The 15,459-nt window shown below is 51.4% G+C and overlaps 1 protein-coding gene across 5 annotated transcripts in view; it reads right to left on the bottom strand.

Moving 5' to 3' along the window:
- Positions 1-12,770, bottom strand: part of Hdac5 (histone deacetylase 5) — a 37,307-nt gene extending 24,537 nt beyond the window's left edge. For 3 of the 5 annotated variants that reach the window (XM_013032032.1, XM_013032028.1, XM_013032031.1), the window contains exons 1-2: positions 12,563-12,770; positions 4,066-4,140 (exon numbers count right to left, since the gene is read on the bottom strand). In XM_013032032.1, the coding sequence (XP_012887486.1) occupies positions 4,066-4,140; positions 12,563-12,584 (97 nt within the window). In that variant the 5' untranslated portion in view covers positions 12,585-12,770. Of the gene's footprint in view, positions 1-4,065; positions 4,217-12,562 lie in introns of those variants that run through there. The other 2 variants (XM_013032030.1, XM_013032027.1) reach the window with 2 other exon arrangements.
- Between the last annotated feature and the right edge of the window lie 2,689 nt (positions 12,771-15,459).

Below are 15,459 nucleotides of genomic sequence, written 5' to 3'. Positions count from 1 at the left end.
ACAAAATTCAGAGGCACATCAAGACTCACCACATAAGGTTATACAGGCTGGATACTGTCTGTGGGCACCCAATTGAAGGGACAGTTGAGGCTGAAATCTAGCTCATGTTCCATTTTACTAAGCCATACACATTGGCATGAAGAAGTATTCAACACAGAAGAACTCTTCTTTCTTTCTTTCTTTCTTTCTTTCTTTTGGTCAGTCATGGGGCTGGGAGCTCTTGCTGAGATTTTCTTTTTTTTTTTTTTTTTTGCTCAAAGCTACCACTTTGTGCCATAGCTCCCCTTTTGGCTTTTTTGATAGTTTAGTGGAGATATGAGTCTCATGGATTTTCCTGCCCAGCCTGGCTTTGAACAGCGATCCTCAGCTCTCAGCCTCCTGAATAGGTAGGATTACAGAAGTGAGTCACCAGCACCCAGCCCAAGAACTGCCTTTTTTTTTTTTTTTTTTTGGTCAGTCATGGGGCTTGAATTCTGGGCCTGAGTGCTGTCCCTCAGCTCTTCAGCTCAAGGCTAGCTCTCTACCACTTGACCCACAGAGCCACTTCTGGTTTTCTGGTGGTTTACTGCCTTTTAAAAACGACAATAGCCGGGCGCTGGTGGCTCACGCCTGTAATCCTAGCTACTCAGGAGGCTGAGATCTGAGGATTGCGGTTCAAAGCCAGCCCGGGCAGGAGAGACCATGAGACTCCTATCTCCAATAAACCACCAGAAAACCGGAAGTGGCGCTGTCGCTCAAGTGGTAGAGCACTTGCCTTGAGCTGAAGAGCTGAGGGACAGCGCCCAGGCCCAGAGTTCAAGCCCCACGACCGACAAAAAAAAAAACAATAGAAGAAATTTTTGTGCCGATTAACAACTCCCTATTCCCAGACTTGAGTTCAAGTTGCAGCTCTTATTCTGTGACCTTGAGTGAGTTTCTTAACCAATCTGTTCTCTCTCAATTGTCAAATATTTTATTAATAACCTTCCTTAAAGAGATAAGGTAAGGAAAGTCCCGGCTGCCCCTGTTACCTAGTATATTATTAGCTCTCTTCCTACTCTAGTCTTGCCTTCCTACCTTCCCGGCATCCCTCCACCTACACATCCCCAGAGTCATGCTCGGAATGGTCTGAAGAGCATGAATAAGAGGATCCACGGAAAGTCCCAGTGCCAAACCTGATCCCTTTGAGACTTCCCAACATCCAGAATATCCTTTCCTGGCACAAGGATTCATACCCTTCTTGGGAGGGTAGTGAGACCCCTCCTAGGCCTTCTCCTGCTGTCCTGTACACTGTCCAGTGACAGCTCTACCCAATCCTGGATAGAGGGGAATCCAGGGCTTTCAGAAGGGAATCAGGAAATTCCCCAGTTCTGCCTTCTGCAATTCCACAGTGGCGTTCAAACTCCCAGACTTCCCATGCAAAGACCAGGACTGGATGATGGTGGTTCCCTCTGTGTGCAGGGCCGTGGCATAGTAGCCAGGCAGAAACCCTAGCCAGCTGAAGATTGTACCATCTGTTGTTGTTGTTGTTTTTTTTTTTTGGGGGGGGTTGCTAGTCCTGGGGCTTGAACTCAGGGAGGGCCTAGCACTGTCCCTGAGCTTCTTTTGCTCAAGGCTAGCACTATACCACTTGAGCCACAGCGATACTTCCAGCTTTTTCTGTTTATGTGGTATTGAGGAATAAAACCCAGGGCTTCATGCATGCTAGGCAAACACTCTATCACTAAGCCACATTCCCAGCCGAGATTGTCCCATGCTCTCCTCTAGTGGGAATAGCAAAAAGTACCCTTATCTCTACCCCTTATGAGCTGAGGCTCTGGCTCACCCATGGAGGTGCCCAGCTGCAACTGTCGCTATTCACCCAGAGGGCCAAACCTCAGAATAGTGCCCAGGAATCCTGCCAAGCAGTTTTGGACTCTGCCCTCTCATGAAACATTCATTCATCCAAGTGCCAGACACTGTGCTAGGGGCTGATCAACGGCAGCCAACAAGACAGCCGAGAGAGCAAAGGCTGCCCCCAAACTGATTCCCAAGACTTGTTCCTGGAGGAAGGAGGCAAGGTACCACCCTGGAAAGCCCCTTTTTCCAACCCTTTGGGCCAGGGAGGCCAGAGCAATACACAGCACCCAACAAAGTGTCCCTGGATACCTGCTTTCTCAGTCATAGGCTTTTCTATCCTTCTGGAGACTGGTCAATAAATGGTGGTGGGAGGTGGGAAGGTGAGAGGAGAGGAACAGGAGAAGGAGGGAAACACCAGGCTGCCTGGGACCTCATAGCCATGTTTATCTGAGGTGGATTTTTTTTTAACCTAAAGGTTAAAGTGTTTCTATTTGAAACATCTATTTACATTCCAGAGTCCAAAAAAAAAAAAAAGGCAGCCAAGCTCCAGGCCTATATCTGTCCCCAGCCGCGTCACAGACACAGCATCAGAGCTGCTCAGGGGGAACATTCTTAGCCCTCTCCTCGAGCCGTGGGGGTGACTCATGCCTCTCTCCTGCCAGCAAGGACTGAGCCATGGCTCAGAAGGCCAGGCAGTGTTTGGGAGGTTGGGGAAGGGGGGGGGGGTAGAGACAGGGGCTGGTTGGGGTCCTAGCTTGCAAAGTTTTTAGGATCTAACTTGAAAGGAGTAAATAAACAAAGCAGAGGAGAAAACTTGGGGCCGACTACTGTTTGCTGCTCGTAGGCAAGGGCCTGTGGGGCCAGGGCAGCAAACACCTCCAGCAGATGTTCTGCATAGCCACAATTACTTTTCAGGAGCGCACCTTGAGACCCAGAGGCTGGGGCTGGGGGCAGAGGACAGGGCCTTTGGCTTTAGTGAGGTTCAATTAGCCTAGAGCTATTAGAGGGCAAGAACCAACTAATCCATGTTTCTACCCCATCCCAAGGGCCTGGTGGGCACCTTTCGGGGCTACACTCCAGGGCTATGCCTGTATACTAGTACATCCCTGTTCAGGAAAATGGCAAACAATGTTCAAAACAGTGTCCAAATCTTCCCAAAACATTCTTCTGACACATGCCAGTCCTACTGAAACTTTATCCCTGGACAGCTCAGACCACACCACAGGTACCCACCTTCTAATTCAAACGCTGGGATCCACACCCACATAATCCAGAGTCAAGGAATCCCAAAGACATACACACACCCCACCACTACCACCACCACCCTTATAAGCACCAAGCTACTGCCAGGAGGGGCCAAGTGGGCATGGCTCCAGCAGGCCCCTCCCTAGAGGAAGCATCTTGTGGTGCCTGCCTGGTGGGGAAGCTGTGCCAGAAGGGCCTGGTGCTGCCAACAGGTTCCTGGGAGTGAGGGAAGGAGTGGCCCATCTGGCGGGGGGAGGGGAGCACCCCACTCCTGGTGAAGGCCAAAGAAGTTCCTGCCAAGATGGTAGCAGGTTTAGGGTCCTCATGCCCATCTGAGCATCTCTCTATCCTTGGGAGGTAGGAATACGCTATACCTAGGGGGAGGAGAGTTATAGAGGTGCTAGGAGCTAAGGCAGCTAAAACCACTCAACATCCTAGCTGCCAGTCTCTGCCTAACACTACCATGACTACCTCCCCAGAAGGGTCTATTCTCAGGGGACTCCTGGTCAGGGACCTACCAATTTACTGTACCTGATGTTCTAGTACCAAACCAAGCCAGAGAAGCTGGGGTAGGTAACTTTTATTCTTGTGGACATCCTAGCTAAATCGTCTTCTTCCACTACACAAACCCGGGGAGCAGGCAGAGTGGACACAGGTCACTGACCCACTTCCTCCCCTCTGACCACAGTGCCAACTAGGCCAGGATCCTCTAGTAAGCCCCAGCCCCCAGCAGCTGAGGCCAATCCTACCTGAGGCCAAAGGAACTGGAAGGATGCAGCAGGGAAATCATGGCAGGAAAGCACAGTGGGAGGGCAACACTGGGCAAGGAGGGCAGGGTCAAGGGTAGAGAGGCCCACCCTGGGAGCACAGCTTCCCAGTCCCATTGATGCCCAAGAAAGCCTTCAAGAAAGGTCAAAGCAGGACTCCGTCTGGGCAAGATGCTCAGCTCAGGTACAAGGATGCCCGAGAACAGAGGGCAGGTGAGGGCACAGAGACACTTACCTGCCACAGGGATGCTGTGCAGAGGAGTCCGCGGCAGGATTTCCAAGGGTGGTTCCCGGCCTAACATGCCATCTGCTGAGAAACAGGACTCGGTCTCGTAGATGGTCTGCAGCATCTCCACGAGCCCCTGCGCCTTGGGCACCAGCAGCATGCCCAGGATGGGCCGCCAGAGGCGGGAGCCAGCCAGAGGAAGGTGGTCCGGCAGGCCAGCTGCTCTGGGACTCCCTCAGGCCACTGCTGCTGGAACCCACAAGGTAAGGAGGTGCCTCATCCAGCCTGGGCACTCCTTGGAGGCCTGGGAAGCCCTGAGGCTACAGGCCTGCCCTCATCTACAGGAGCATCCACCTCAGCCTGTCCTCAGATTCCAGGAGCTGGGGTATGTGGCTGAGCGCTCCGGGGACAGGAAGGGGATCTCAGCAGGCAGGCGGGCTCTCTGTGTTCCCTCCCAGCACCACCGGGTGACAGCTCTGGGCCTGGCTCCCTGCTCCTCCTTCCCGAATGAGCCGCCGGCAGCTGGCAGGAGACTGAAATAGCAGTTGGGGGAGGGCCCTGTCTATAAATAGGTGGAGCATGCTCAGGGAGCCGCCGGCTGGCTGCCAGGAGCCCAGGCCTGGCGGAGGCCCCATGGGGGGAGGCGGCGTTCCACCCCAGGAGGAAGCGCCAGGCTGGGAGGGGGGTGGGGGAGGGCCTGCACTCAGGGCCAAGGCCACAGAGCTGGGTGGCCAAAGGCTGCACGGGTAAGGAGGCAAGCAGGGGTACCCGAGTGTCTAGGAGCCACTCTGGCTACTGTTGTTGGCAGGCAATGGACCAGAAACCAAGAAGCCAGGCAACATCTTCTTTTTTATCCTTGCTCTAGCTATGTACAATAGATAAAGGAAGCAGAAAGATTGGGGAGAGGTGACAGACACAGCCACTTGTATCTTCCCTGGAGTCCTGACAGCCCTGTAGGGGTTAACTTCTGCCTTCCTCCAGAGCTGGGAGATACCTTCCCTCCCCCCTTTACTAGCAGGGAGACCCTAAACAGCAGTTAAGTGGCAGCTCCCTCTCTCTCATTCTGGAGTTGGCAGCCAGAGACAGCTCAGCTTTTTTCCAGGGGGCAGGGAGACTTCCTGGGCAGATCTCACGCAACCCAGGCAAGGGACTGGGTGGAACCTGCTCATTCTCAGCACAGCAGTTCATCCTTGGCAGTGTGCCAGGTGTGGTACTAAGAGCATTATAGTACCATATTCATTCATTCTGCATGATGACCTTAGGAGAAAGGGTATAGCTGCACAAACTGAGGCACGGAGACCTTAGCGTTACTTGCCCTAGGTCATACAGCTGCTCACATGATAGGGCTGAGAGGTCTAAGGCTCAAGTCCCAGCTCTTACCATGGTACCTCACTACCTCACATACAAGACTGCTGCAGGGTTTCCCTTAACAGGTACAAGGACCTCACTGCCCAAGTAGGAACAGACTGAAGGTTGGAACCTCTCCAGGAAGTCATGAGGCTGTCAGCATCCAGGCCTGATGGAGCAGCCCCAGCTCCTGAGTTCCTGCTGGGACCTGAAGCCAGTGTACCACTGCTAGCCTGTCCCTCTGCCTCAGGTTATGCCTCCCACTGGTACAGAGATCCCACTTGGCCCCCTGACCTCACTGGGACCTTTTAATAGCCCTGTTATTCCTGTGTCTGTATCCCCCTCCCCCTTCCTGATGTCACAGTTGCTATTTTGGAGCCCCTCTTGCCCCCCACTCCAGGAAGAGAGCCAGGGACACCTGTCCTCTCTCTGGACTGGATGACCTCACCCTCCTGTCAAAAGCCTGGGAGAAGCTGGCCAACCAAGGACACAGTGGCTGTGGCTCCTGGAGCCCATCTTCCCAGCTAGCTTTTGCCATCTAAGGATGGCCAGGGCCTCCTTCTCAGGGAAGACGGCAGAAGCAGTTTTTCCAAAGCCCTAGCCTGATGATAGATGATATGAGAGAGTATGGGGAAGTGGTGCCCAGGAAACAAACAGGGTCTGGAAGCACAGCTTCTAAGTCAGGGATGATTCCAGAAGAAAGGCAATGAAGCAATGCTCCCTCAGGGACTTGCTACTGTGGGTACCCCCTATCTCAGGGCAGGAACTTTGTTTACCAGCCACTGCCTCAATCTCATCCTGGCTACTCAGGAAAATCAAGGGCCCCATCAATGGGGTGAAGGGTAGCAGTTCCCCAGAAAGCCGAGGTGGGGGGGCAATCAACAGCCCCTCCCAGACTAGGACTCCACCCACCCACGCCAGGAGCAACCAGAAGGGCTGGCTAGCCCTGTCCTGGCTCTCTCTGATTGCCCCAGACACAGGAGAATGGCAAGAGAGCCCTTCTCTAGAGAAGAGGAAGTCATCAGCTAAAACAGAAAAGCAGGGAGCCCCCAGACCCCTCACCAGCCACATGCCTAAGGAAAGAGGACTCCATGCTTAGGAAAGATATTAACATCCAACACATAGCACCTAAAGGTAGCCAGAGCCAGGGACTTGGGATGAACTCCCAATACCATCAAATACCATCATGACTTCCATCAATTAGTGAGGAGTCAAACCCCGCTAGACAACTAGCCATGCAAACCTCAAAATTCTCCAGAGAGATAAAGGGGAGGTCTAGGGAAGAGGTGGAACTGTCTTTTCTTCTAAGATTCAGAGGTGCACAAAGTCTTCCTAATATCAAACCTCAATTTTCCTGATGTAGCTACCCTCTTTTCTTTTCAATCCCTACCCATCAAGCACTTACAAGGCAGCCACTAAAAATGGAGTGCATGAGCCATATCCAGAGCCAGCATCATTCTCCCCAAATCAGTGACTTGGTCCCCTCCCACTAAGGCTATACATGTACTAAGGCCTTCAAACTCCCTAAAGCTGGATGAGAGAAGAGCCCACGGCTGGTTCCTTGAGCTCTTCCAGTCTTAATTTCCTGGGTCCAAATGCTGATAGAGTAGGATCTATGTGGTAGAACACCAGCCTTGAGTGATAAAGCTCAGGCCCTGAGTTTAAGCCCAGTACTGGCACAAAAACAAACAAAAGGGGGAGGGGCTTGCCAGGTGCCAGTAGCTCATACCTGTAATCCTAGCTACTCAGGAGGCTGAGATCTGAAATTTGAAGCCAGCCACAAGACTCTTATCTCCAATTAATTACTAGAAAACCAAAAATGGTGCTGTGGCTCAAAATGATACAGTGCTAGCCTTGAGTGAAAAAGCTCAGGGACAGCACAGAGGCCCTGAGTTCAAGTCCCACAGCCAACATAAAAAGCGGGGGGGGGGGGGCTGACCAAGACACCCTGGATTAGGAGATGCAAGCAGCCCAGGGGTCCTGGAAATATTATACACCTTCCCTCCAGGTATCCATGCTATTTGAGCCCATCAGCATGGCCTGGAAGCTGTCATGTGCCAGAACTATTGCCGGAATTGGCTGAGCCCTCTCATTTGAAACCAACTCCAAGAAAAATGTAAATCCCTGTTTTGGCTTCTTCCAGTTCCCCTCAGGGTTGAGGCTGCCTCCTCTTACATCCCATCCCTGTAGAATGGAGCAGGCTGAGGAAGGGGGAAAGAGGCCTCAATCTACAATGAGCAGTATGCCATGACTCACTGTGAAGAAGGGGAGCCAGGGTTCCCCTCAGACCCTTGCCCAAGCCATCACTGACCCACTTTCTTCTCCTTGGACTGGTTGCCTGCCTTCCCAGCAGCTCAAAGGCAGAGCCTGAGGCAAGGAGACAGGACGCCTAGGTTCCTGGCTCCACCCCATACCAATGCCCCAGTTTCCCTGATCACCCAGAAGGGAGGGGGCAGCTACCCTCCCTCCTGGGAAAGGGAAGGAGAGAAAGTGTGGAGGGTTCTGGGAGGTGCTGGGCAGACAGGTGTTGTCATGAAGTGTGCCTCCCTCCCACACAGGGGATAGGAACCTGGCTGCCTCCTCTCAGTCCCACCAAACAAGCTCATATGGCTTGTCCTCTTCTTGTCCTCTTCTCTAGGCAGAGGCAAAGAACAAAGTATAGATGACCAAGGCAGTCCAAGTTCAAAGCAACTCCTTCAGCCTGGCTAGACTGAACCTGGGCTAGACAAATTCCACCAATCTTCCAACACAACAGAGAATAGACAGACAAGGCCTGATCCAGTAAAATAAAGAATGTCCCTCCTCCAGCCTCCTTGGGCCTGAAGAGAAGCAGAGCTCAGGGAATAGCCTAATCAAGGGAGTGGGCAGCCTCATGAATGGTCTCAACACAGAAGTACATGAGGTCAAGTGCTGGCATGCTGCCCAGCCCAGAAGTATGTGGGTGAGTGCCCACTCCCCAAGACAGTGGGCCCAGAATCAAATCATTCAGTCTCCATCTGCCACCCTTCACCCGGAACATGCTCCCTAGGAGAACAGGAATGGACCTCTTTCCCTTTCCTGTTCCCACAGTTGGTGTTTCTCAGCAAGGACCTACTGAAAAGCTCCTATGTTTAGAGGCATTAAGAGGAACTAGAGAAAAAGCAGAAAACTCCTTGCTGTTAGGCAACCCGGCTGCTCTGGGGCCTAGTGAAAGGAGTATTTGGGGATGTAGGGAAAGGTGAGAAGATGCTTAGAAGCTACCCCCCCACCCCCAGGCCCTGAGGACTAACCACATTCATCATCAGCCTCTACGGTCTGCCCCTATGACTTTATAAATTTCCTACTTGGGGATCTGATCTCTGCAAGGTGTCCACAGAGAAGCAGACCCCACATGTTCTGGCTACAATTCATGGTTAGTTTTACTTCTGTGGGGTCTCAAGACATTGAAGGGTTTCAGGGAATACTGGGCACATGCAGGCCCAGCCCAGATGCCAACTTGAATTCTAGGAACAGCTGATATTGAACCCCTCAAAGAGGAAGAGCTGAGGTACAGGGTATCTCCTTAGTACAGGGCATCTGGAACAAACACCACAATTGGAACTGCTCTCACAACCCCAGTAAAGCTCTATGGTAAGAGCCGCAGCAGGCTAACCTCAGCAATAACCTCAGTCTTTGTGTGTGTGTGTGTGTGTGTGTGTGTGTGTGTCTGTCACAGGTTTTGAACTCTGGGCCTCGGTGCTGTCCCTGAGCTCTTCAGCTGAAGGCAAGCATCCTACCACTTGAGCCACAATGCCACTTCCAGTTTTCTGGTGGTTAATTGGAGATAAAGGTCTCATAGACTTTCCTGCCTGGGCTGGCTTTGAACCATGATCCTCAGATCTCAGTCTCCTGAGTAGGTAAGATTATAGGCATGAGCCACTGGCACCCCGCCTTTTTTTTTTGCCAATCCTGTGGCTTAAACTCAGGGCTTAGGTACTATCACTGAGGTTTTTTTTTGCTCAAGGCTAGTGTTCTACCACTTTGAGCCACAACTCTACTTCCAGCTTTTGGTGGTTAATTAGAGATAAAGAGACCTAAGGCTGGGAACCAAGATCCTCATATCTCAGCCTCCTGAGAAGCTAGGATTGCAGGCATAAACCACAGGCTCCCAGCACCCCAGTTCTGAAGCCTCTCAACAATCCTAATACAAGGCCCCAGATCCTTGGTCCCCTGTGTCTCTACCTTATGTCTTCCCTCCTTCCCAAATATAGGGAAGACAGCATCTCCCCCTGCTGGGGGGAGCTGGAAAGCCAGCCCAGAGGCAAGGCCTGTTCAGGAGGCCACCCTACCAAGGCTGGGCAGCAGCTCCCAAGCTAGTGGACAGCTTCAGATACTACCACACTCCTGCTGGCTCTGGCAGAAGTGGCTGCAAGCTGAGCACTGGTGGCTCACACATGTAATCCTAGCTATTCAGGAGGCTGAGGTCCAGAGAACAGTAATTTGAGGCTAGTCTGGGCAGACTCTTTTGTTGTTGTTGGTGGTGGTGGTCATGGGGCTTGAACTCTGGGCCTGGGTGCTTCAGCTCAAGGCTTCAGCTCAAGGCAGGTGCTCTAACACTTGAAGCACAATGCCCCTTCCAGTTTTCTGGTGTTTAACTAGAGATAAGAGTCTCCCGGACTTTCCTGCCCAGTCTGGCTTTGAACTGAGATCCTTAGATCTCAGCCTCCTAATTAACTAGGATTATAGGTGTGAGCCACCAGTGCCCAGCTCCAGCCCTGCTTTTATGCTGGTTATTTTGGAAATAAGAGTCTGCCCAGGGCCTGGTGTCAGTGGCTCACACCTGTAACCCTAGTTACTCAGGAGGCTGAGATCTGAGGATAGCATTCAAAGCAGCATTGACAGGAAAGTCCATGGGCCTCTTATCTCCAATTAACCACCAGAAAAACTAGCAGGAGTGCTGTGGCTCAAAGTGATAAAGCACTAACCTTGAGCGAAAGAGCCCAAGAACAGCTTCCAAGCCCTGAGTTCAAGCCCCTTGACCAACAAATAAAGCAGGTAGCAAGAGCTTAGCAGCAAGCTGAGTGGGTGCAAAGGCCCTGAATTCAAATCTGACACACAGAAAAAAAGTTGCTACAAAGAAAATGGACCACCAGCATCTAGCAAGGTAACTCAATAGCATCATCAATCTTCAGTAGATTTTTTACAGCTTTCACTGTGGAAATCAAACCCCACAGCTAGCAAATATCTTTCCTAAGCCACCAACAGATACATAATGAGCAGTCCCTGTACCCCTGGCCAAGGTCAAATCCCAGCCCCAATGTGAAGCAAGATTGGAAAGGGCTCCTGGGAAGAGCAGTGTGATAGCTCAGAAGAAGGAGCAGCTAGCACTACTCATATCACAACTGACTAGAGGAGCAGTGTCTTACTGACTCAGGAGAGGGACTGTTGAACATCCACCAGGCCTCTCCTGTCCTTCCAACTTAACCTACGAGGATAAAGCAAGAAGTTAGCATTTGGGACAGCATCTGGCATAGCCCCTACAGGCTAGATAAAAGCAAGAGCATAGGTAGGACCTGAGGGGAACCACAAACCCAGCAGACAATGGTGAGTAAAGTAGGTTTGGCCTGTCTGGATTCCTCTCTGTTGCTGCTTCTGGACTACTCAGAAGATGAGTTTTCATCCCAGGCTGCAATTTTCCTGTCTCTAAAAGAAGGAAAAATGTCCATCCAGAAACTCCTAGAGGAAAATATGTGGGGAGATGATGGGCTGCAGAGGGTTAAAATGAACAAGATGGACTCAGCTTTTCAGACTGGGCAGGAGACAGCCAAGGAAAGAAGGCAGTTATTACCCTGACCACATTGACCTGTGACCCTCCTGGGAAAGTCCTGAGGGTCTGGCTCAGGCTAGTTGGACACATCCTCATGGGCACACATCCATTCCCACCCATATATAAAGCAGCCTGGAGTCCCACCCTAGACTATTTCTGGCACTACCAGGCAGCATTCTAGCAGAGGAGAATGGGAAATCTCAGAGTAAAAGACCTCAGATGAGGAATCCCCATGCTCAATGCCCAAAAGGAAGAGGTAAGTCTACCTGGACTTCCCAGAGTACATCACATCCCCCTACTTCTACCTCAGTACCACATGCTCAAGCACAGAGATTAAGGCCCAGAGCTCTGAAAATCTCTACCAAGAAAAGGTATGAAGTTGGGTGTGGTGGTACATGCCTATAATCTATGCCTCCACTTGGGAGGTAGAAATCAGAAGGATGGTAGTTCAAGCACAGCCTGGGCAAAAAAACTGGGAGACCATATCTCAACCAACAAGCTGGGCATGGTGGTTCATACCTATAATCCAACCTATATCTATACAAGAAATATAGGTAGATAAGTAACTGTCAAAAATTGGCCCCCGGCAAAATGAAGGACCCTATTCTAAAAATAACTAAAGCAAAAAAGGCCTAGAAGCCAGGTGCTGGTGGCTCATACCTATAATCCTAGCTACTAGGGAGGCTGAGATCTGAGGATCACGGTTCAAAGCCAGCCTGGGCAGGAAAATCCACGAGATTCTTATCTTCCAATAAGCCACCAGAAAACCAGAAGTGGCGCTATGCCTCAAGTGGTAGAGCGTTAGCCTTGAGCTGAAGAGCTGAGGGACAGCACTCAGGACCAGAGTTCAAGCCCTGCAACCAACAAAAAAGGGCTAGAAGCGTAGCTCAGTGATAAAGCACCTGTCTAGTAAATGCAAGGCCCTAAGTTCAAACCTCAGTACAACCAAAAACAAAAAACCCAGTATGGAACACAGCAGAAACATTTTACATTCTAGCTATCACAAGAAGGAAGCTAGGTACTGAGCTATAGTGAGATGTTACTAACACCATCCTAAACTGTCCAGAGATTCTGGGACACATACTCCTCAGGCCTGCATTGTCTGAACCATAGAGCAGGGTGCAGTAGAAACCAAAGGCTCTTAAATTGAGGGCTGGCATGGAGCAGAGATAGACCCAAGCCCTGCCAGGCCATCAATTCCCAGTCAACCTCATGGCTGGCCTCCATCCATTCCTTGCAATGTCCTCCACTCCTGAACCCCCTGGTTCCCTGACAGCTCAAACACTGGCAGTCAGCTAGCCTGGGCAGGAAACCCACATAGCCCATTTCATCCAAAGCTGTCCCAGAGGGCTCTTCCATCCTCCCAGCTCTTACCCGACTCGTTGGGAGAGTTCATGCCGGCTCTGGGCCTGCAGGAAGCTGGCGCTGGGGGCTGGGACAGGAGGGGGTGAAGCTGCGATGATGTCAAGAGAGACAGACGATGATAACAGACAGACGAACGGGACAGGAGCCCGGGCCCCTGGGCCTCTAATACCCATCCAAGGCCATCCTTCAGGGTGAGGCAGTCAGGCACTCAGAACAGCAACCCTGGGGAGAGATGGAGCAGGGTTAGAGGCCCCCAACTCAGAAATCTACCAAAGGGAACCTTAGAGCAGTCAGTTTACCCCCGGGGACACCTGGGAAGGGACATCTGCCCCAGGGCACAAAGGGAAGTAGTGGAACTAGACCACCAGACCTTACTCTCTTCTCTTCCAAACTGGTGAAGCTCCAAGTGCCCCAAGGATAGGAAATGGCTACAGAGTACACAGTCAAGCCAACTCCTTTGCAGCATCCGTGCCCACTGGCAGGTGAAGAGAACTTATGGACTCCCAGAGTGCCTAATATGGAACCAGGATGCAGGTGGGCTGCTTCTAGCCACTCCACACAGCAATGGGAAACACAAGGATGATCTGGAGACCATGGCAGAAGTTTAAGGAGAGACAGGAACCCAGCTCTAATATAATCTAAACTGGGACCCCTGGGGAGCAGTCATCTTCTCCAGGCCTCCTGAGCTTTCATCATCCACCTCTGGAAATGCAGATGTGCTTCTGTCTCCATCCCCATTCCGTCCTCATCCTCCAAGTTAACAACAGGACAAGGCACAAGAATGTGTTTCCAGGAATTAAGAAAGTCTGAGATATCCATCCTAGATCTAGTACTCCAGCCTGGGGGAAAGGGGATGCAAGCCCAGGGATTTATGTACAGCTTGTGTTCTGCCTACTAAGCCACATCTTGACACATGCTGAGTCTACCAGAACAAGGGACACCTTTTAAAAATTTGTCCAAAGGCAAGGACAATATAGTAATGGAGGCTGTATTAAAGGACCACCAAGGCCCTTTGCTAAGCTGTCCCCACCAAGCTCCCTCCAGCCCCAGCCCCAGCCCCAGAATCGGTCCTTAAGCCTCACACACTAGGCATGCTCCCACCTAGGCATTCCCCTAAGCACCCACCATCCATGATCTCATTCATACACTTCGAAATGAAGGCAGGCCTGCCAATATCCAATGGAAGTGAGTAACAGGAAGTGATCAGAGGATGCCCAGAGCTGCTGGATGTTTAAGACCTAACCTTACTGCTCCCCAAGCCTCCAGCAGGCAATCAGCTCTGCCTCCCGGAGAGCCCCACCTCCTGGCAGGATTAATTCTCAGTAAGCCTTGAATTCTCATCAAGGATTCTCAGGGATAGGTTTCATGTGGTGCCCAGAAACCCACAAGTCAGCTATCAGAGACACAAGAACATGCCTACAACATGCACAAAAAAGACCCAGAGGTCCTGGGCCTGCTGGCCTCTGCTCTCACCCATGAGGTTTGGACTCTGTAGCTGTAGGAAGGTACATTGAGAATGAGGGTTCAGGGCTGAAGGGACCAGGTTGCTCCAACAGGCACAGGTGTGGGATAAGGACAAAGGAGGTTAAGCAGGGCTGGGGCCAACTTCAGGAATGCAGCAGGTGGGGCTGTTAGTGCTCTGGCAGGGCCCGTGTGGGCAGGTAGCTCAGTCAGTGCCCACACCAGGGCTGGCGCCCAGTCCTGCTCACACCCTTTTCTGTGGGCTGGGGAACATAGGTTCAGAAATTCCCACGACTGACAGCAGCTTGGGTAGTCCAGCCCATCTCTTTACTAAGAGGCACCTTCACAGGGGGGCACTCAGAAGGATCAGATGGCAATGGAACAAAAACTTAGTTCCACTCAGCCCCTATCCCCCTTCCATTCCTAGTTTCTCTCTGGGTCTTAAAGGGGCTGATTCTCACTCACAGGGGAGAAAAGGAAGGGAGCAGTTCTTTCAACTCATAGTGAGCTCAAGACCTATCTAGGTAAGACCCAGCAGTGCCATTGGGCCTCTACTGACCAGCAGAGATTCTGCCTGGATCTAAGATTTTGAGTTTAAGGCCATCCTGAGCTATATAGTGAGACTGTGTCTCAAAAAATAAAATAAATAGCCAGGTGCCAGTGGCTCACTCATGTAATCCTAGCTACTCAAGAGGCTGAGATCTGAGGATCACATTTCAAAGCCAACCCAGGCAGGGAAGTCTGTGAGTCTCTCATTTCCAATTAATCACAGAAAAATCCAGAACTGGAGTTGTGGCTAAAGCAGTAAGAGTGCTAGCCTTGAGCAAAAGCAGCTCAGGGACAGCACTCAGGCCTAGAGTTCAAGCCCCAGGACCAGCAGAAATAAATACATAAATACATGCATACATATATACATAAATGTCTCCCAAATGAACAAGCCACAGTCTAGGGCTTCCTGGGAAACAAAGCCACGTTCATAGCCTGTCCCTGATCATAACAGGAGCAGATTCTTGTCTGGGGTGGGGCCCAAAGGGGAAAGAGTGCAGGCAGCCTGATGTTCAAAACCTGAACTGCAGACCAGGAGCTGTGTGGCTCCGGGACCAAACCAGTGAGCAGCCCAGCTTTCAAGACCTCAAAGTAGGCAGACCCTCAGGGCCCTGTTTCTCTCACCTTGGTGGGCCAACTTTCTTCTACTTCCCTGCAGGAGGCAAACCCACCTTCCACCTCCAGCCAAGACTGCACAGCAAGAAGAATGCAGGAACTGGCAGAATCATATCCTAAAGGCTTTGCTAAGTGGTAGGAGGTAGGACAGAAACCTCAGGGAGACCCTCCTACCCAATTTATGAGCAATTAAAACTTCCAGGGTGGAAAGGCCAGACCAGTGAGGCAGGCTAAAGCAATGTAAAGTCCCAAAAGCCACAAGTTCACAATGCTGCCCTGCAGGG

This window comes from Dipodomys ordii, unplaced genomic scaffold (assembly GCF_000151885.1).
Source record: "Dipodomys ordii isolate 6190 unplaced genomic scaffold, Dord_2.0 Scaffold147, whole genome shotgun sequence".
Classification (NCBI taxonomy): domain Eukaryota; kingdom Metazoa; phylum Chordata; class Mammalia; order Rodentia; family Heteromyidae; genus Dipodomys; species Dipodomys ordii.
The sequence above is the reverse complement of the archived record's forward strand: the minus strand, read 5'-3'. Positions and strand labels throughout refer to the sequence as shown.